This window comes from Motacilla alba, chromosome 18, assembly GCF_015832195.1.
Source record: "Motacilla alba alba isolate MOTALB_02 chromosome 18, Motacilla_alba_V1.0_pri, whole genome shotgun sequence".
Taxonomy (NCBI): Eukaryota; Metazoa; Chordata; class Aves; order Passeriformes; family Motacillidae; genus Motacilla; species Motacilla alba.
In genome coordinates, this window is record NC_052033.1 from 2,712,288 (window position 1) to 2,734,665 (window position 22,378).

The window sequence follows — 22,378 nt, forward strand, 5'->3', positions numbered from 1 at the left end:
GAGCACCTGGCTGTGCCAAGCAGCCACAGAGCAGCAAAGCCCCTCTGGAGCTCACCCAGCTCCACCAAGGCACCCAACCAGCAAACACAGGGGCCCAGGTAAGGAGGGGATCTGCTGGAATACCTTCAGCACGTCACAACTGTGTGATGCCCCAAACCCTCACCACGGGATTTCAGAGACCTCTCTTCTCTGTGCAGGGTTCCTGCTGCTGATCCCACCTGTGGACATAGCTGGTGTCCTCCAAAAATGAGTTCAGGCCATGCCTGGACCTGCTGGTTTTCACTTTTCTTCTTCGCCCAGATTTGGGAGCTGAGCTTTGGGTCATTCTCACCTCACCTGTCCAGGTCAGCCCCACACAGAGGTGCCCAGCTGTGGTTCACACCCCATTTCAGTATCTCTGGGTGCTGCTGGTGACATGACAGCACCAGTGTCACCAGGGCTGTCCCACAGGACACAAACCTGAGAACAAAGGTCCAGGGCAGAGCAAACAGTGCTAGCTGTGTCTCCTGAAAAGAAGCAACAAACCAGAGCATTTCTACTCCCTGAAACTCCCCGGACGTGCTTGCTGCCAGCAGGGAAAATGTGGGAGCCTGTCTGTCTGTCCAGGCAGGACCTGCAGCGACTCTGGGCGTGAGAAATCCCAAATCCTGCTTTCCACAGGGCTGCCTTTGTGCTTCTGCTGAAATGGTGAGGTCTGGCTGGCACCTGAAGCCTGGTTTGGGGGTTCACCAAGGCAGGAGGGAGGGGCAAGTCTCTGCAGGCTCCCAGCTATGGCTACAGAGGGCTTCACCAAGTGAAGCATCTCTCTGTTCCTCTCCGTTTTTTTCCCACCACGGCTCCGTGCTGTGCATGCAAAACCAGCACTGAGTTGTGAATTTACACCCAGAAACCAAAAGTAAAAGATCTCCATTATTCACTTCTGTGAGCAAAGGTTAAAATCCTACCAAATACATCAGCTTTTGTGGACAGGACAAGCGTTTGGCAGGCAGCAGGAAGGAACAGGAACGTGGGAATTCCTCCTACGACTTGGCAGCAGCCTCTTCCCCCAGCACGGGAGCTCTCTGGGGTCTGCTCAGCCTCTGCCAAGCTAAGAAAGCCCCTCATTCAAGCACTCAGTAATCTCACAGGACATCCTGTAGCTCAAGGAGTTGTTTAAATGAGGGGCTGGATGGATTCAAGCTGCCTAATTGTTGGAGAGAGCAATAGGAAAGGTGGAGTGGCAGAGCTGTGGTGTCCTGACCTGCTCTTTGGAGAAACACCTCATCCTACTGAACACAGAAGGTGTCTACAGCAAATCAGCTGTGCTGAGCTGCCATGGGCTCCACCACAAGGTGAAAGAAGCCCTGTTAGCATTTCCTGGAGGTCCAAGAGGGGCATCCTGCCTCCTCCTGCCTCACCCCAGCTGCTCCCATCCTCCCACACCCCACAACAGAGCACATCCTGGGGTTTGATGCCCTTCCAGCAACAGGGTGAGGGGGCAGTGCTGGGTTCAGGGGCACAAGGAGAGCCAAGACATTCATCCTAAAAGGTATTTAGGCACCTAATTCCAATTAGGCTGCAATACTCCTCAAGAGATTGCAGAAAATTGATAGATAGATAATGACGGATAGATGGATGGATGGATGGATGGATGGATGGATAGATAGATAGATAGATAGATAGATAGATAGATAGATAGATAGATAGATAGATAGATGTAAGAACCAATATTTGAGAGATGTTTTGGGGCAGACCTGCACCTCAATCACACCAAGTGGGGAATGAAGCACTCAGCACCCAGATCTCCAGCACCATCCACCCTACAGGGCATTCCAAGGACAGGGACCAGCACCCAGACCAAGGGCAGGTGTCCACACACACGTGACAGAAGCATTTGCTGGGGAAGTGGAGGGACCTGAAACAGAAGCTGCTGCAGCAGCTCTCAAAGGACTATCAGGAACCATCACAGGAGTTGCTGGGGCAGCCACCTCCAAGAAATCAGAGCTTAGCTTCAGGTGTGACTGAAATAAACATTTCAGAGCCGCCATGCATGCTTGGTGCATGTTTTTGGGGTTCATTTGTAGCTGTTTGGCTCTGTTACACCTAATCCCCACCCTGACAGCACCCACAAACCTAACAGGGTTACAGCAGGTCATACTTCCTGCAGATCTCACACAGGGCAGCTCTTCTGGACACCAAGGGTCCTCCCAGCCTTGTCTCCATTTCCTACAAGGACTAGAGAAAGTGTCAGGGGGATGCTCCAGACTGCAAATCCCATGGGCTCCCACGAGCAGCCCAGGAGGGAACAGCACATGCTGCCCCACAGCAATGGGTGCTGTGCTCCCACCAGGCCCTCATCTCAGCCTGGCCAGCACTGAGTGACCCCCAAGCTGAGCTCCATCACCCCATGAAACCAGGGCACCCCCACTGCCCCCCAAACACCACCCAGAGGAACCAGGAGAGCCCCACTGCCTCCCAAACACAACCCAGAGGAACCAGGAGAGCCCCACTGCCTCCCAAACACCACCCAGAGGAGCCAGGGCAGCCCCAGTGCCACCAAAACACATCCCAGAGGAGCCAGGACAGCCCCACTGCCTCCCAAACACCACCCAGAGGAACCAGGAGAGCCTCACTGCTCCCCAGCTCTGCTCAGAGCCTCCTCCCCAGCCTGAGGATCTGAGATAAAGGCAGAGGCTCTGCCCTGTGACACTCACTGCAGCTCAGAGGTCACGGGCCCCAAAGAGGTCTGAGGTTTTCAGCTCTGCAGGATACAGCTCTCGTGTCTGACACCCTCCTGAAGCTGAGAGCAGAGAGTGCTGCTGACTTCAGCCTATTCTTGGGGGCCCAGGTCCCCCCACAACCCCACAAGAACACTTGGGGATCTATCAACCATCAGTGACATTTTTTAACCTGAAGAAAAAGCACTGAGGGCTTTAAGACCCCAGATCCAGAGTTTGGGACCATTCAAGCAAAGGCTGTGATGGAAACTTATTTTCTAGATGAAGAGCAATAGGGAAAATCAGCTTTTGAGGCTAAGGCTGGGTGCTGGATCCAGTCCTTGAGGGATGCAGGCAGGTCCAGCATAGCCCCCTTCTACGTCCCTGCCCTTCCCATCCCATCCAGAGCACATCAGGGCAAGGCAGAACCCCAGTCTCACAGAGACTGGCTGAAATTCACATCCCGGGCTCCAGATCACACACTCATCTCAGATTTAAGACAAGCTTTAGTAAAGATTTAAGCCAAACTTTGGTCTCCCTGCAGACCCGTGGTTCAGCAGGACCAGCACTGCCCCCTGCCCTGCACAGAGCCTTTCAAGGGGCCCTTTCCAAACCTCCCCCCAAACCTTTCTGTGCCTCTCCCAGTGCTGCAGCCCCGGGGCTCCATGTCCCTCTGGGGGAGCCGTGGGAAGGACGGCACGTCCCACACAGGGCCACCCTGACCCGCAGTGACACGGAGGGAAGGGCTGGCAGGGGCTCACCGAGGGTCAGCCAGCCAGGAGAAGAAAAATAAATCCCCCGTGCAGGGATTACACAGGCACTGCTCCTTCCACAGCTGCTCAGCACACCCTGGGGCTGCCTGAAGGGTGCCAGGACACTGCTGGGAAAGGAAGTTCCTTTCCCCCATGATTTCCCTGCATCCCCTCACCCCACCTGGAGCCCTGTGGATCCAAGGATGCTGCATGAGTACCTGCTTCACCAGCTGACGGGGCAGGCAGGATAAAAGCAGCCCTAAACCCAAGCATCTTTTGGGGCAGCAAAGCCTCTTTACACACATCCCCTGCCCACCCACCCTGCTGGTCTCTGCACAGCGTGGCAGCCACAGGCCAGTGAGGGTGACTCGGGGCAAATAACTGCATTTCTGCCCCCAAACAGCCCCAGCATCTGCCCCCCCAGTCCTGGTGCAGCCCAGCCTTCCTCTCCTGCCCCCCACACCCTGCAGTGGCAGCCCCAGGACTGGCTCCCACTGCCCCAGTGCTCCCCAAAAGCACTGGGCACCCCTGATGTGCTGCAGGCTGCAGACACAGCTTTCAGCCAGCTGCGACTGCTTCTGGGATTTAAATCATCCTCATCTTCCCCTCCCCCAGGTCTTCCAAAGCTTTCCCAGGAAACGCACCCCACGGAAAAAGCTGGGAAAACAAACAGGGCGCGCCTGGCCAAATCCCGAGCCCCAAGGGCCGGCTGCCCAGGCTTCAGGGGGTTCTGTGCCATGGGGAAACGTGGGCATCAAATCCTGACCTCCCCAGGCCCAGAGCTGCCTCTGAGGATGGGACTCACCCCTCTGGGTCCGTGCTCTCACAGAGCAGCCAGGGCTGCCAGCATCCCATGGGGAACGGCCGGGAAGGGAAGGGAAGGGAAGGGAAGGGAAGGGAAGGGAAGGGAAGGGAAGGGAAGGGAAGGGAAGGGAAGGGAAGGGAAGGGAAGGGAAGGGAAGGGAAGGGAAGGGAAGGGAAGGGAAGGGAAGGGAAGGGAAGGGAAGGGAAGGGAAGGGAAGGGAAGGGAAGGGAAGGGAAGGGAAGGGAAGGGGTCAGGGCAGAAAGCCTGGGAGGAGGAGGAGGAGGAAGGTGCCTGGAGCACAGCAGAATGCTCCATTCATGCTGCACCCACCCCAAAATGCACCCACACACTTCACTGCTGCTCCTGGAGCTGGAACGCGCCTCCCAGAGGGACTCAGCTCCCAGCACGGCTGCAGTTTTGCCTTCATTAGGAGCAATTTTAGGATTCTCAGTGGCTGCTGCAGGAAGTGACTGTGAGTGAGCTCAGACCATACTCCTCCTCCTGCCTCCACCTCATTCCTCCTGCACCTGCAGACTCCCAGACACGGCTCAGATTTATTTTTTTTTAATCCAACCTATAACATTCTGAATAAAATTCCCGAAATCTCCACACTCCAGCCAGCAAAGCAGGGTCTGGAGAAGCTTTCCACACCAGGGCAGCTGAAGATGTGACAGCCACCAGGTCCCCCCTGTGCCCAGGGGAGCCCATCTGTGCCTGCCTTTCCCCAGGCTCCTGCACACACAGATTCCCACGTCTGTCCCAGCCCTGTCCGTCTGTCCTGGACACACAGCAGCTGCTATTCCCTGCCTGGCCAGGTAGATGGTGCTCAGCCGGCAGCAAACGGGAATTCCTCCGTGCTGGAAGGGTTCCCGTGCCTCTGATTGAGTCGATAATTCAGCAGTGATTTCACTGAGACAAACGGGACCAACTCAGACCCAGCTCCCCCAGATCTTCACTTTGTGAAAAATGTTTTCGTGATTCGTGTCAATTGGCAATGGAATCAGCAAATTCTTGTATCTGCTGGGTTGAAAACAGACATAAAGAACAATTTCTGACTGAATAGCCAAATAAAATCGAAACAAAAGAAGCATAGCAGAGTAAAAGAGATGAGGTAGCAAGATGACTGATGCTTAGAATAAAATAGAGGAAGTTGTGGTAAAGCTAAGAGATATTACAACAAAGCACCTAAATGCTTGTGTATAATAAAAAGCTTAATGCACTTGACAGAATCATGTAGCAGTGTAAGGCCTCCCTCCAGACGACCACAAGGACAGGAAGCCAACGACCACCTAGAAAGAGGATGAAATTGCTGATCCCAGCTTATTGATATTTGCTGATTCAAACTAACCAAGCACATTAGAAAATGCTTTGTAGGCTTAAAAACAGTATATATACTTTGCTGAACCCGTAAGTGGTGTGTGCTGTGAGTAGAGCAGTGACTCCCCGGCCACCCAGCACTGCCTGCTTGCTTTCTTCAAAACAAAAGATACAAAAATGAAATTCAGTTTAGCTATTGAAATTTTATATCAACTTTAGCCTGGGAGATGGTGGATGAGCTGCTACAAACATTTCATCAGAACCGCCGCTTCTCCAGCTCCGCTGGAAACTCGCTCTGATGCCATTTCACCCCACACATCTCCCACAAAACCCAAACACAGCAAAGCCCTGCGGAGCAGGAAACAATTTCCCGTTTTTTCCCCCCATAAAGTCAGGGGGATGGGGGCCAGGGGGGGCCCCTCGTCCTGCAGGAAGCTGCCAGGCACAAGCAGCAGGGGGAGGGGGTGTCCAGGCTTTCCATCCCATCACCCCAGGGTCACCCTCCCCAGCCAGGCCGGATGTAGGATGTCTAATATTTCTCCAGTTCTGTTTTAACACTCACACCATCTTGGGAGCAGGAAGCTTAAGCCATTTCCTGCAAGGCATTGCTCTGCCCTTCAAATATTTCCAGCCTCGGTGCAAACTGCTTTAAAACCGAGCCCGGCAGCTGGGAGTGTGAAATCAGAGGAGGGGCTTGTCCAGGGAAAATTCAGTTTGTGAAAACTATCCAGTCCCTGCTGCTGCAGAGCAGCAAAATAAATATTGCTGCAGACAATAAAAGAGAGCAATTAATCTTGCATGTCTGAAAAATGAGAAGGAAAAGCAGAAATTCCAAACAATGTTCTCTGTGCCTCTCCCAAGGGACACAACACTGGTCCCCAGCAGAAAGCCACAGCCACTTCCCCCCTTGTCTCTGCAGCCACGATTTGAAGCTTTCCCAGCTTTGCTCTTTCAGTGGAGCCCAAATCATGGCTTTGGTTTGCTTGCCCCATAAATAATCTGTCCCACACAAGGGCTGAAATAACCCCAAAGAGACCCTTCCCATTCCTCCAGTGGAGGAGAAAACAAATGTTCGTTCCCTGAAGCGCTGCAGGAGAATTCTGGGCAGTGCCAGGACAGAGCTGGAAGCCCCACAGACCCCACAGGTCAGCAGAGCTCAGCCCCACGTCCCCCTCAGCCCTGTCCCCACCCCACCCTCAGCCAAGGATGGGGACAGAGCGATGGCAGCTCACCTCCTGCTGCTGTCCCTGCTGCTCCAGCCCACGTGTCACCTGTGAGCACTCCTTATCCCCTCTCAGCTCTTCTCCGGGTGACACACAGGGACACAGGGCCAGGAAACAAAGCCATGCCCCAAGGGCCAGCAAAGGGCTCTGCTCCCCTGAGCTCCCACTCGCCGGGCTGCTCCTTCCCAAGACTTTTCTGTCCAGGAACTGAAGCCACGAAGCAGAAAGGAAACCCCAGAGCTCCTCCAGGGCCCTGCAGGAACCCTTCACCTCCCAACCTCAGGGCGTGCACTCCTGGGCTGTAAATAAACTTTTATTTACTACACAAAGTAGGGCAAGGAGGACTGTTTCCCTGAGGAATGGTGGGAGGAACATCAGTGTTATGGCAGGATCTCAGATTTCATCTGACTCCACAAAGCAGTTCCTGGAGACCTCGGCAGGAGCCACAACACCTCTGCAGTGGCCACATCCCACCCAGATCCTGACTGCCCTACCAAATCCTGACCCTGCCAGCTCAAACAGGGATCTCTCAGGGGCACAGATCTGCCCAGCCACCCCACACCCAGCCCTGCCAGGCCTGGAGAGAACAGCGCTGGAGCAAATTCACCTCCTGCATCCCACAGAGCAACACACAGCTGAGGTCCAGCCTCTGCAGCTCATGATGGATTCACTGCTGCCCCCAGGACCACCCACACCCCTGATGTGCTGCCTTATCAAGGCTCCCATCGCATCTCGGGGCACTGACCTACCCAAAGCCAGGGCATCATCCTCAGCACTCAACAGCATCCTCTCATCTTCTCCAAGGCCACCAAAAGGGGTGGACAGGGGGTCTTGAGGCCGGTGTGACCCCAGGGAGGGCCCCAGCAGCCTGTGAACTTGGCCTCCCACTTCCACCCCATTTATCTGCATGCTGGGATGCAGGAGGAAGCAAGTTCAGCCAGAGTTTGTCTAAACAATTGTGTTTTATCAGAAAAGCTGCTCAGATCTACTCCTTTTTTCCCAGGACATATCTGGACAATTCCAAGGTACTCTCCATTCTCCATCCAGCCTGTACCAGATGGAAGCAGGGGAAGAGGACATGAGGCAAGGAGCATCCAAATGGTGAGCTCTCTGCACAGAGCAGGGAGACAAAACAATTCCTGCTCCAGCTGGGCACCAAGGACAAATGATCCAAATCTCAGCCCAAGAGCACAAACAGCGTGGGCTGCAGAGAGAAAAACAAGCAGGGTGGGAGTGCCTGGGCTAAAGCTGGAACTGGACAATGAACTGCAAGGTGCAAATGGAGCAGAACTGATCCAAGGGAGAGACCCCGGGAGCGCTCGTGCATTTTGGGACCATTTGGGTTCATCTTGGGTGCAGCCCTGGCTGGGCTCTTGTGCTGCCCAAGGTGGATCCATGGAGGAGATGCTTTGAATAAATCCCTGCTTTATTCTGTAACTCTGTCCAGCCTCTGCTCCAGCTCAGCCTTCAGAAGGCATCAGAAGAAGAAAGAGCCCAATGCAGGGACTGAACCTCAGGCATCATGCCCTGCTCACCAGCTCCCTGTTACAAAGGAGAAGCTGGAGAGGGTAGAGGATTCCTCCAAGACAATGAAGGAGTGGACAGCAAAGGCAGGGTCCTGACCAGGCTCTCCCCCATACAAACTTTTGCCATCTCCTCAGTGTTTTTCTGGCTCTTGGTCCATGAACTGACTTCCACTGCAGATGGAGGGAGGTGCCAGTGAGTGCCCTGGGTGCATCTCACACGGGATAGAGCACGAGCCTGCACATTTGTAGCTTCAGAGACTGAAACCAGGGACTCATCCTGTGCCTCCATGTGCCAGAGCTTCAGACAAGAGTCCAGAGCATGCCAACTCCTCAGTGCTTCAGCAGAGAACAGCACAGGCTCCCAGATCAGGGCAAATGCCCAGCAGAGCAAGCAAAATTCCCCATCCAGAGTCCTAACACACAGGGGAAGCAAACACAGGCAGCCCCAGCTGGGCAGGGCAGCTCCTGTGATGCCCTCCAGATGTACCCAGCCCCCAGGTGCATTTGAGCTGGAGTTGAAAGCAGTGCCCTACAATTCAAGACTTGTGAGTTACCACACAGCTGGGGCTGAGAAAGCGCCTTTCAGGAGTGTGGCCACATTTCTCTTCACAGAGAAAAGCAAGGCACAACTTCCCAAGGATTTTCTGGGATTTATATTCTCTAAACCTCAGAGAAAGAAAAAGCAGTTTTTATTTCATTCACTGCTCTTAGAACAAGCAGAATACATTATGATAAATTGTTTACCTGGAGGAAATTAGTAACTGGATTCTGGTGGGAGTGTTTTGATTCATTGACCAATTGAATCCACGTGCGTGTCAAGACTGCTGGCTGACAGTCACGAGATTCTGGGCAGCTGAGCTGAGGGCTTGTGCAGTTTCAGTTTAGATGTAGTGTAATATAGTATAGAATAATATAGTATAATAAAGTAATTAATTAGCCTTCTGATATCCATGGAGTCCTCCTCATCATTTCTCCCCGCCACAGAGGTCACCTCGATTTCCTAAGCAGGAGCTCACACATCATTAACTTTTATCACTGCCCTCTCCTCCTAGGTACCACATCCTTTTGGATTCCCATCTCATCTTCCTACTCTGACATCTCCACAAGCTGAGATTTTCTTTGAAAGGGGGAAGGAATGTCTGTCCCACTCCATGTGCAGCAGGAGAGGAGGAAAGGGGGAAGGCAGAGCCACCATGAAAAGTTCAAGTATTATGGATAAGCATCAAAGAAAAGCTTGACACACAAACTTCAGCAAATGATTGTCCACAGCAACAGAACAACAAGGCTGGCTGGGAGGCTGTCAGGCACTCATGACAACAGGGGATGAATGCCCTACACAGTTCTGTGCTGCTGGAAATCCCTTTTCACCTCCATTCCTCTAGGAATAACACAGGAGAACACCTGGTAAGACCACCTGACTCAGACAAACCCTGGACATCTTCTCAAGGTTGAAAAGCTGAACATAAATCCAAGGTTATGTTCACATGTGCCAGAGCATCATCAACCTCTGGACTTCAAGGTGTTGAAAAATGCTTCATTTCAGGAATCCTTCATTCCTGTTGGACAAATGGCCTTTGCCATGCCAAAACCAGCCTACAGCTTCCACACGGAACCAACTGCAGTTGGTACAAGTCCAGCAACCCCAAATGCCCACCCTGTCACTCCTGGGCTGGCACAGCAACCTCAGGTGGTTTGTTAAAATGATCTGCTTTTCATAAATGCATAAACATCTGCAAAGTTTTGTTGTTTGTGAAATATTTTGGACCAGACCCTTGGGTCCAGCTTTGTCTCCCAGCATGCCTGGAGACAAACCAAAATGATTCAAGAGGGTGAAGTACTGATGCATGTGACCCTACAGAAACCCTGGGAACTTCTGTGCAGAGACCAGTTCAGGGGATCAATGAGATGAGTGACCCAAATTTAACCAACCCGAAGCAAAGCAGCTCTCTCCCCACATCCCTCCTTTAAAACCTCTAACAGATGGAAGAAAAACTGGGCCCAAAGAAGTCTGAGCACAGGCTGCAATCCAAGACCAGCTGCTTTTTCCATTTATAGCCACACTCACTTCAGCTTCACCACGGCATTTTGGACAATGTAGAAGGGTCTCTGTGTCTGTTTGTTTGCTGGAGGAGTGTAAAGAACACAAATGGCTTGCTGTCATCTTATCTTTTCTTGCTCACAACACATCGTTTGATCTTCTCAAAACAAAGTTATCTCCCTATAATCTCAATTCAGTCCTCTGACAGAGTTTATGGAGCTGGCACTGCACCCAGCCTATGGTGTCCCTTCAACCACTGGCCAACAGAAACATCTCAGGCAGGGACAGCAGTTTAGAAATAGGTTAAAGAGAACAATTTCTTAATTACAGAAGGTTCATCACCACTGCCATCGCTTCCCTCCCCCAGCAGACAGCAGAGAAGTCACAAAGCCAGCAGCCAGGCCTTACCGCAGGAGATCAAAGCAAACTCTTTGTTTTATCTTGGCCAAGATAACGGATTTTATTTGCCTTATCAGCCTGTAGGATGATTAACCTAAATGTGAGAAAGCTGCAGGATCCAAAAGGAGCTGATGGGTGGGGAGCATGTTCCCCAGCACGACTGCCATGGGCTCCAGACATGCAAATACCACAGGATCAACAGAGAAACTCTTGCTTCCTACATGTCCCCCTCAGCCAGGGCTGTGTCTCCCTTTGCCTTTCAGCACCACGTGGATGAACACAAATCCCACAGCAGGCAGGAGCACTCACCCCTTTCTCAGCCAGCAAGGGCACCTCTGTCCAGGGGCTGCCCCAGTTTTCATCACAGAGGGGAGTCACAGAATCACAGGATTCACAGAATCACTGGGTTTAGAAGAGACCTTCAAGACCATCAAGTCCAACCCAGCCCCAACACCTCAACTCAACCCTGGCACCCAGTGCCACATCCAGGCTTTGTTAAACACCCCCAGAGGTTCCTGAGGGTGCTCAGGGCTCACAGCCAGCTGCAGCACAGACCCCATGAGCCACGGCCAGGTGACCCTGCAGTCAGGCTCTGCCCTCTACAGACACAGGTTCAGCCCTGGATCCCTCCTGCAAGGTTCAGGAGGTGAGGAGATGACATGGATGGATGCACAGCCTCACCCAGACTCAGCCATGGAAGAGACCTGCCAGGTCATTCAGGCCAGGGGTCACTCTGCACCTCAGCATGGAATCAGACTGGTTTGGGTAGGAAGGGACCTTAGAGACCACCCAGTGCCAGCCCTGCCATGGGCAGGGACACCTCCCACTGTCCCAGGATGCTCCAAGCCCCATCCAGCCCGGCCTTGGACACTTTCAGGGATCCAGGGGCAGCCACAGCTGCTCTGGGCACCCTGTGCCAGGGCCTCACCACCCTTACAGGGAAGAATTTAATCCCAGTATCTTATTTAATTCTGCCCTCTAGCAGTGGGAAGCCATTCCCTTTGTCCTGTCATTGCAGGCCCCTTGTCCAAAGTCCCTCTCCAGCTCTCCTGGAGCTCCTTTAGGCCCTGGAAGGGGCTCTGAGCTCTCCCTGGAGCCTTTTCCTCTGGTGAGCACCCCAGCTCTCCCAGCCTGGCTCCAGAACAGAGGGGCTCCAGCCCTCAGAGCATTTCTGTGGCCTCCTCTGGACTGGCTCCAGCAGCTCCACATCCTTCTGATGTTGGATGCAGCATCCTCAGCTTTGCCCTCTCCTGGTCTCAGATACCAGGGAAAGGAAGTGGGAACGGTGCAGAGGGTGTTTCCTATGGGAAACTGTCCCTCTGCATAATGAAGCTCCACTGGGGAGGTCACTGCTTTTCCTATGAGCCCTCAGGGACTTGCAGCAAGGCAAACAAATCCTCCTGGAGCTCCTGGCTGCAGTGGACAGCCTCATTTCCTGGGGTGTATCCTGCCCAGCTGGAGCTTCCACATGGGACAGCATCCACACAAAGCGTGCCCATGCAAAAACACAGCCCAAAACACAGCCAAAAATACATCCAAAAACACAGCCCAAAACACAGCCAAAAATACAGCTCAAAACACAACCAAAAATACAGCTCAAAACACAGCCAAAAATACAGCTCAAAACACAGCCCAAAACACAGCTCAAAACACAGCCCAAAACACAGCCCAAAACACAGCCAAAAATACAGCTCAAAACACAGCCCAAAACACAGCTCTAAACACAGCCCAAAAACACAGCCCAAAAACACAGCCCAAAAACACAGCCCAAAACACAGCCCAAAATACATCCAAAAACACAGCCCAAAATACATCAAAAAATACAGCTCAAAACACAGCCCAAAACACAGCCCAAAATACAGCCAAAAACAAGCCAAAAATACAGCTCAAAACACAGCTCTAAAACACAGCCCAAAACAAACTCAGCCAAAAACACACACTAAAAACACAGCCCCAAAACAACCAAAAACACAACCAAAAAACCAGCCCTAAAACACAGCCAAAAACACACACAGCCAAAAACACACACAGCCCAAAACACACACAGCCCAAAACACAGCTCAAAACCACAGCCAAAAACACAGCCCAAAACACAGCTCAAAACACACACAGCCCAAAACACAGCTCAAAACACACACAGCCCAAAACACAGCCAAAGACACTGCACAAAAACACAGCCCAAAACCACAGCCCAAAACACAGCCAAAAACATAGCCCAAAATAAAACAGTCAAAAACACAGCTCAAAACACAGCCCAAAACAAACACAGCCAAAAACACAGCCTCAAAACAACCAAAAACACAACCAAAAAAACAGCCCTAAAACACAGCCCAAAACAAACACAGCCCAAAACACACACAGCCAAAAACACAGCCAAAAACACAGCCAAAACACAGCTCAAAACCACAGCCAAAAACACAGCCCAAAACACAGCTCAAAACACACACAGCCCAAAACACAGCCAAAAACAAGCCAAAAATACAGCTCAAAACACAGCTCTAAAACACAGCCCAAAACAAACACAGCCAAAAACACACACTAAAAACACAGCCCCAAAACAACCAAAAACACAACCAAAAAACCAGCCCTAAAACACAGCCCAAAACACACACAGCCCAAAACACACACAGACCAAAACACAGCCCAAAACACAGCTCAAAACCAAACACACCCCAAAATAAATGCAGCCCAAAACACAGCTAAAAACACACACAGCCCAAAACACAGCCAAAGACACTGCACAAAAACACAGCCCAAAACACAGCTCAAAACACAGCTCAAAACAGCCCGAGGGGCACTGGCTGCTCCCGGCACAGCCAGGGACAGGGCACACACAGGGAGGGGAAGCTGGCAGTGCCCTCCCCGTGCACGGGGTGTCCTGGAGCAGGCACTGTCTCCATGATGGGACACATTCCTCTCCCCCACACATGCTCCCACTCTTCTTTCCATGTCACTGGGCCTGCAGGTCCAGATTTTTCCAGATTATCTCATTTTTGGCACCTGCGTTCATGAAACGAGACTCAGCGTTTCCCACTCAGCCCCGTCCACTTGGAATCCTGGGCTGTAGGAATTTTCCTATTAAAAATAATAATAATAACAATAAAAAGACTGTCTATAACCTAGCCTGAATCTGTCAGCTGCTTTTGGAGGAAACATTTCCCTACAGCTTTAACCTCTTTGTACAGTTGAAGAGCTGGAAATGGTGACTCACTGCATCTCCACTCAGCCCTGGGCTTTCCATCCCGAGGAGCCTCACTGTATTAACAGCTGTCCAAATCCCTATAACCCCCGCAGCCCCACACTTGGTGTCACCTCAGCAGCACAGGACAGAAGAAAAGTCACCCCAAGGCTTGTGTGGCTTCACTTCTCCATCCCTGGGTGTCCATGGCAGGATGGGGGCTTGGAACTGCAGCTCCCACCACATCTTCCCAGCACACAGCAACAGGTCCTTGGTTTTCACAAGGATTTCGGTGGATCTCCAGGTTTGCTTCTTTCTATTTCTGAGTGGTTTTTAATTGTTCAAATTTTAACCCAGCTCCATGGGAGTTCTAAATAAAAGCTTTTCCATGAGGGTTCTAGCTGGGAAAAAAGAGTGAAAACAGTTGAATTGCTTGACTCTCCTGATGCTGCCCTGCTTGTAGTGCAGCAGAACAGATGGGGTTTTAAGAGGCACCTGGCACTGTGTGGCTGTCCCAAAGGGGCCATGGGACAAAGACTCCAACCAAGCTGAAGGCTGAGATGGTTCACTGCTTTGCACAGACCCACGCTGGGACACAGAGGAAGGTCACATCCCTGGTTTAGGTGTTTATATCTGCCTTGATTTATCTAAACAAGCTCCAGAGCATCCTTGCCATGAAGGCCCACGGGGCAGGAGCAGTGGTGGGACAGAGCCTGCCTTGCTGGCTGAGTGCTGTCCCAGGGCCTGGGCAACCACAGCAGCTTGTGGGGAGACAGACAGGAGCATCAGCTCAAACCAGCTTTCACCTCTCACCTGGGAGTGCTTCCAATCCACCTCCTGAGATCCCAGAGCTGAGCCATCAACACAAACAGCTTTACACTGGGGGAAGCAGCAACAGACTATTACACCAAAATGGAAACCATGAATTCTTCTGGGGCCAGCAATGCCTTCCCCCCTCTCCAAGCCCGACCACCACACGTTGCAAGGAACAAGAGAAAGCCAAGATGTTCAACCACATGAGCACAATGCCAGAGATGGGAGGCAGTGCAAGGGGATGCTGTGGCAGGATCACCCAGAGCAGATTTGATGTGGCTTTTCCTGAGGATTCGCCTGTCCCTCATCCAGCTCCTGAGGATCCCACGAGATCTCTGCATTGCACAGGGCAGCTGGATGTCTCTGGATGAAGCCCTGCTGCTCCCACACTGATTCCCTGCTCCTCTCCTCACGGGGATGAACCAGCTCCTGCCACACTGGCACCACACACTGCTCAGACCTGCTCTGCCAGCACAGGGCAGGAACATCCTCCTCTGCCAGCCCAGCCCAGTGCCCTGGGACTGGGAGCGAGCTGCTGCCCACAGCAGGAGCCTGGCAGAGGCCACCCCCACCCACAGGAGCTCAGATTTGGATATTCTCATTTGCTAAGTCCTGCACAGCAAGGACAGCTCCCCACAGTGCCCAAGGCTGTGGGCTCAGAAACAGCCCTTCCCCTCACCCTGTTTTCATGGCTATTTTTAATTGTTTGTGCCTCTTTCTGCCCTCTGCACGTCCTCCCCTTGCCCCCACTGCACAGCCCAGCTCGCATCGCTCTGGCAGACTCCAGCAACCCACATCACCTGCTCATCCCATCCCAGCTCCTTGTCCCAGCTGGGGAGCCCAGCCACACAAAACCTCCATTGTCATCTCCATTGGAGATTCTGGGGACACAAAGCCCACCTTTGCAGTGGCACGTCCCACAGGATGTCCCATCTCTCTGTCACTAATGGCCCAATTCAATGTTATGCCAGCACAAACAAAACAAATGCTCTCCAGGGAGTGCAGGAGAGCACAAAGACTCAGGGAGGGAGAACATGGATGGGAAGGAATATTTCTTGCCCCATTAAATCTCAGGATTCTATGGTTAAGATGACCCCTGAGGTATTAGAAAGCCTTTTTTCTCCCAGCCCTGCAACCAAAGAAGAAGCTGAGATTCGTCGGTTCAGCTTTTCAAGGTTTTTTTTTTTTTTCTTATCTCTTACATTCTTTCTCTGACCTCTGAGATCTGTCCAGCAGGTCGGGTTGAGGCCCAGTGCCTGCCCGTGGGGTGGTGTAACTTTTTATACTAAGAACAACGTGTACTCTATTTACAAGAATTTTCCAGTGCCTATCACCCATGTTGGACACTCTGTCTCTACTCTAAACCAATCCAAAAGTGCCACCATCCCAGCAGAAGATGGAGGACAAGAAGAAGGAGAAGGACAAGACACACCCAGATTCCTCCATCTTGCCTCTTGAACCCCCATTCTAAAACCCCAAAATCCTGCTTTTTCACCCTGTGACAAATTAACTATCACTCTACTCAAACTCTTGGGGCTTGTAAATCGTCACAAGAAGTGGGTTATTTTTTCTACGGGCTAAAATCGAAGGCACTGGTGTTTTGGACTCTGAGCCAAAGGTCTCTGAGCCCCTCGCCAGGGTCTCGAATCAGCCAGGGCAGCCAGAGGAATGTCCTGGGTCCTGACAATTAAACACCTCCTGCTCTCCCCCACCTTGGGAAGCCCAGCTCTGGAGCAGGCTCAGCCCACACTGCCAGCCACGCTGCCCTGATGAAGCTCAGCACTGAAACTGCTCCTTTGCTCTGTGGTTTGCTCTGAACTGCCACGCTCCCTGGGACTGCTCTTCTCCTCTGACTGGCCTCTTCCTGCACAGCACGCTCTCCTGCATGCCTTCAGCAGCAGGGCAAGGCAGCTGAGCCTGGCAGCTGGGCAAGGCAAGTCCCAGCACAGGAGAGCTCACCCCACCCAGTGAGGGCAGCTGGAGGCAGCTGCTGCATCCCCTGCTCAGCTGTTTGTGCTGCAGAGCCACCAGCCACGGGGTCCAGGGGTGCCCAGAGCCCCAGGAGCACCTCCTGGTGACCCAAACCCTGCAGCAGGAGCCGCCACACAAGTCCCTGCTGCAGACATCAGAGGGGCAGTGTCATTGGTGAGGTGGTCACCACTCAGAGCAGAGACTACAAGCAGTCTCAGATGGTAACCCTTAATTATAGAATATGGTTGACTTTTTATATACTTTCTAATTGTTTATATTTTTTTTTACTCTAATTGGTTACAACAAATTAACAGAACACTATTGGTGAAAAGTAACAGTAACTTCAGCTAAATTTCTAAAAATATTTTACCTCCTTGTAAAGTTCTTTATCTTTTTTTTAATTCTTCTTTTCTCTCTGTCTCTTTAGTAACAGCCTTATAGAGAGCTCTTCATTAGCTTCTTTTTACCTCTCACCTTTTTCTCACTCCCTTACCTAACAAGCTCACTATTAGTCTCTTCTGCAGGGCAGTGCCTGCATTTGGGGGGTTGTGGTGGGGCCAAAGCTGCAGCGGAGCTGATGAGAGTTGCCAACGTGCCTGCACCCATCCGTGGGACATCCTGAGAGTCCCTGTGCAGCCCCCCAAATCTCTCTGGGTTCTTGCACCAGCAGCAAGGAGAGAGGCCACACACCTGCCCAGCATCCCCTTAGGGTGGGTGTTGTGGAGCACCCCAAAACAGGGTCCTGTGTGAGAGCAAACCAGGGCAAGCTCAAGGCATGGCAATGCAGGGGGAGGTGGTCAGGAAGGGGACGTGCTCTGGCAGTGACCCTGGGCTGCTGACACACAGGGAAAAGGAGACAGAGCCCCTCCAACCTTGTCCTCATGGCAGTGGGGCTGGACCTCGATGATCTTTAGGGTCCCTTCCATTCTGGGGTCCCAGCCAAACCATTCTGTGACGATTCTTGGAGACATTTGGACTGAAAGCCCCTTTTGTACCAGAGCCAGGCGGGCTCGTGCTGCCAGGCAGACTCCAGACAGCTGGGCTCAGGGGTGACACTCGTCCCAGCAGCTGTCCCCCCTGTCTCCCTGCCCTGGGCAGCTGGAGCATTCAGCAGCTCGGCCAGAATTCTGCTCTTAAAGTGCCAGCCACCCGTGGGGCTCAGGGCTTGGGACACTCTGAGCAGCCCAGACGCAGCAGAACAAGGCTCAGCACCCACCCACGGGGCAGGATGAGCCTCCCGGGTACCACACACAGCAGCTGGGGACAGAGGGGGGCTCACAAAATCCCCCTCCTTGGGCTGGGGCTCAGTGCCCAGCTGGAGATGGCCCAACCCGTGAAAAAACCAGCTCAGAAAAGCCATGCCTACACCACACACAGTAAGAAAAACCCACTTGAGTCCTGCAGGTTTGAGATCAGCTCCCCTGCTGACTCCTGGCTTGGTTTTGCACCAGCACACACCACAGCCTGGCCTCTCTGCATGTCAGTGGGACCACAGGGCTGCCCCCAGGAGAGGGGATGGGACCCCGGGTCCAGCTCCAGAGTTAGGCACGGACCTCCCAGGTCCTGGCTCAGCCCCCTCAGCCCATCCCACAGCCCCCAGGGTGGGGAGGGAGGGGGTGCCCTCCCCCTGACCACGGGATCCCTCACAGGAGGGAGCTCAGGGGTGATGCAGAATGGAAAAGTAATTAACAGGTCTGAAAGGAAAATCTCCAAAACATTACGGAGAATAAATGACAGCTGGGAAGGGAGGGAAGCTGGCTTTAATATGGAATTAATTGAAAACAAGATAGAGCTAATATAAGCCAGGTCTCTAGTTTAATAATGGCTCTGGTCCATGATGTTATTAGACTTTGTCTCCAAGGTCAAAAACCCTGACTTCTGCTAACAGAGGCGGTTCCTGCCCCACAACCATAAACAACAGCACCAAACAATGATATCCCAACACTGCTGCCAGAGCCAGCACCTCTCCCACACCTCAGAGCCTTCCCAGGGCCCTGTGGGTCTGCACACAGGGCCTGAGCTGGCAGAGCTGGCACTTCCCAGCACACAGGGAGGCACAGTGGAAAGGAGGATGTGGCAGGATGAGCCATGGCAGATTTGATGTGGCTTTTCCTGAGGATTCGCCTGTCCCTCATCCAGCTCCTGAGGATCCCACGAGATCTCTGCATTGCACAGGGCAGCTGGATGTCTCTGGATGAAGCCCTGCTGCTCCCACACTGATTCCCTGCTCCTCTCCTCACGGGGATGAACCAGCTCCTGCCACACTGGCACCACACACTGCTCAGACCTGCTCTGCCAGCACTGGCATTTCCTTTTCTCTTTGCTTCTAGAATTTCTTATTGAACTCGACAGCTCTTTCAGGCAGGATAAACCCAAGGGAACAGCTCTGCCTGTGGACACATCTGAGCACAGATCCCCGAGCAGCCTCGAGAGGCGTCACCACAGGAGCTGAAAGAGCAGCAAGCAGCTCCTGCCACCTCCTGTGTGCCACCTGAGGCAGCCACCACCCCACGCAGGGCTGCACCTGTGGTAATCACATATCCTCTGAACAGAGAGACAGAGAGACAGAGGTAAATGCAGGGTCACCAACAAGGGGAGAGATGATGCATCTGACTCCATCTCATCTGAAGGCTAATTTATTACTTTATTATACTATATTATATTATATTAAAGAATGCTATACTATACTATACTAAAGAATACAGAAAGGATACTTACTGAATGCTAAAAATACAACAATGAAAACTCGCGAGTCTTTCCAGAGTCCCAACACAGCTTGGCCCTGACTGGCCAAGGAGTGAAAACAACTCACAGGAGAATGCAATGGAACAATCACCTGTGGGTAAACAATCTCCAAACACATTCCACATGTGAGCAAAACACAGGAGAAGCAAATAAGATAAGAATTGTTTTCCTTTTCTCTGAGGCCTCTCGCTGCCTCTCAGCTTCTCAGGAGAATAACCCTGGGTGAAGGAATCATGTTCAGGGAATGTGAATGCCACAACATCGTTCTCCCAGGATTTTCCTGGGAAGCTGTGAGAAGCTGTGGGAAACTTAGAGAACAGCATTAAAACAATTATTATCTCTCTTTCTGTAACCCTTGTTTATAGGTGTGCTTCTCCAGAGTGTGCTATTCGTCGTTCATCAATGGCGTGAGAGGTTTTTCATGACCCTCTCAGACCACTGGTGAGCTGTGAATAGCTTTGAGACCAATCAACTTGGAGACCAATAGCTTTGACACCAATACTTTGAGACCAGTCAAGTCTCACCTTAGCAAGCCACATTACAAAAAGACCTGCTACTCTCATTAAATCACCTTCTGATCCACCTCATGATATCACCTCTGATATCACCTCATGATATCACCTCATCACCTTCTGATCCACCTCATGAAGACCGGAGCCCTTCGCTCCACCCCTGACTCAACAGCACCGCGCCCCTCACACCATCACACGCTCACCTTCCTCTCTCTTTGGCGGGCTCTCCGTGGGCACCGCCTGTGGCTTTGGCTCTGCCGGGTGTGGCTGGGCGGGCAGGGCGGGCTCGGGGCTCTCTGCCGGCCGCGTGGCCGGGCTCTCTTTGGCCACCTGGCCGTCCGGGCGGCGCGGCGCGGCGTCGGGCTCGGCGCGGCGCTGCGGCAGCTCGGGGATCTTGGAGGCCGGCGCCTCCGCCCGGCGCAGCCCCGGCTCCTGGGGCTTGCCCAGGGTGATCTCAGTCCTCCTGGCCGCCGCCTCGGGCGGCTTGTGGCCCCCATCGGCTCGCTTGAGGCCGAAGCGCGACAAGGCCGAGGTGGAGTTCTCCACCTGCTTGGATGAGATGTCAATGGAGATTTCTGTTCTTCTGGACACCGGCTCCGGCAGTTTGGGTCCAGAGAGCTCCACTCTCCTCAGAGGGGGCTTGGGGGATCTTTGGACTGTGGGCTCCGCATGGCGGGTGGATGGCTCCGAATTCCTGGCGCCGAGTTCCTGAAACTTCTGCGTGGAGCTGGACACGGTGGACCTGAGGAGGGTGTTTGGGGCCCGTCTTTGTGGCGTGGAGGAATTTGAAGACTGATCTACCTCCTCGACCTCAAAGGATCTCTTCAGAGCTGAAAAACATGAAAAGTAGTTCAGGATTTAGTTACCATCCACCTGAGTGTGTCCAGAGGTGCTTACAGACACTGCACAAGGCTCTTAACTCCATTTCTGCTCCTTCATCCCAGGACTCACAATCCATTTGAGCAGCTGGGGATTAAAGGCCCTGCCTCTTCAGACAAGTTAAAAACCCAGTAATAAAACAAATCAGGGCCAGGAAATTCAGCCCCAGAGCAGAAAGTATCCCCACACTGCCTCCATCCCACACTCAGAGGGGAGCAGAGGGTCCCACCATGGTATGGCAGAGCAGAGCAGGGCACTGGGTTTGGGGGAACACAGAGATCCAGCTCCCAACACCTCGCTTTCCCTCTCACATCCAAAGGATGCACAGATAAACACAGGCTTTCCTGTGAGCACTGCCAGCAAAATCCAAGTTGGGAACAGGAAAACAACCCCAGGAGAGCACCAAATCCATACAAATGCAACAAAAAAAACAAAGGTGGCAGCCACAGAAGCTCAAATCCTTAAAAACAAACCTAGAGACCACATGAACCCGAAGACTGTAGTGTTCTGAGCACATGGGCTTGAGACCCTGATACAAGGGAAGGGAAAACTGATCCCTGCTCCTTAGAGGACCCAGCCAGGTAGAAACAAAAGGCTGAACTCCACAGAAAGGGAACCACTGCTGGATCCCATGGCAAAGCCATGGGCTGGAAATACCCTCTGATCCCCCCAGAACGCTCAGGCAGGCACAGGGACAGGGCAGGATAAGGCACAGCCTTGGGATCCCAAGGGAGCCGCCACGAGGCACGGCTGAGCTGGTGTGGTGACAGCCACACTGCTAGTGGCCAGCACAAACATCAGCAACGAGTCCACCCATCCTTTACATCAACAGAATACAGCAGGGAGATTGAGCCTTTAAAATCCTGGGCTTGAGACCCCACAGGACATCAGGCTGGTGAGGGGCTTGGAACACAAACCCTCTGAGGAACCACTGAGGGAGCTGGGGGAGCTCAGCCTGGAGAAAAGGAGACTCAGGGCTGCCCTCATCACTCTCCACAGCTCCTGAAAGGTGCCTGTGCTCAGCTGGGGTTGGGCTCTTTCTCCAGGCAGCACTGACAGAACCAGAGCACACAGCCTCGAGCTGCACTAAGGGAAATACAGGTTGGATATCAGGAAAAAGTTTTTCATGGAAAGAGTGATAAAGTTCTGGAATGGCTGCCCGGAGAGGTGGTGGAGTCACCATCCCTGGGTGTGTTTAACAAAGCCTGGATGTGGCACTGGGTGCCAGGGTTGAGTTGAGGTGTTGGGGCTGGGTTGGACTCGATGATCTTGAAGGTCTCTTCCAACCCAGTGATTCTGTGAATTCTGTGAATCAGGATCCCAGGGAGAGCACAGCCTTGCCTCATCCCAGGAGGTCCTCCCACCCCTGGGGTGGAGCTGGAGAGGATCCACCATGCAGGATGCATCCATGTCCCAGCGCTGCTCTGACCCAGGACCCTCCATCCCTTGGACACATCCATCAGTCACTGCTGGGCCCAGCCGGTGGCACAGGGAGGGGGAACCATCCCTGTGGCAGCCACCGAG

General features: G+C 52.8%; 1 protein-coding gene across 6 annotated transcripts in view; it reads right to left on the reverse strand.

Moving 5' to 3' along the window:
- The window catches only part of SEPTIN9 (septin 9), a 150,363-nt gene that overhangs the window by 40,034 nt on the left and 87,951 nt on the right, over positions 1–22,378 (reverse strand). For all 6 annotated transcript variants that reach the window (XM_038156851.1, XM_038156855.1, XM_038156854.1 and 3 more), the window contains one exon: positions 20,179–20,805. In XM_038156851.1, the coding sequence (XP_038012779.1) occupies positions 20,179–20,805 (627 nt within the window). The remainder of the gene's footprint in view (positions 1–20,178; positions 20,806–22,378) is intronic.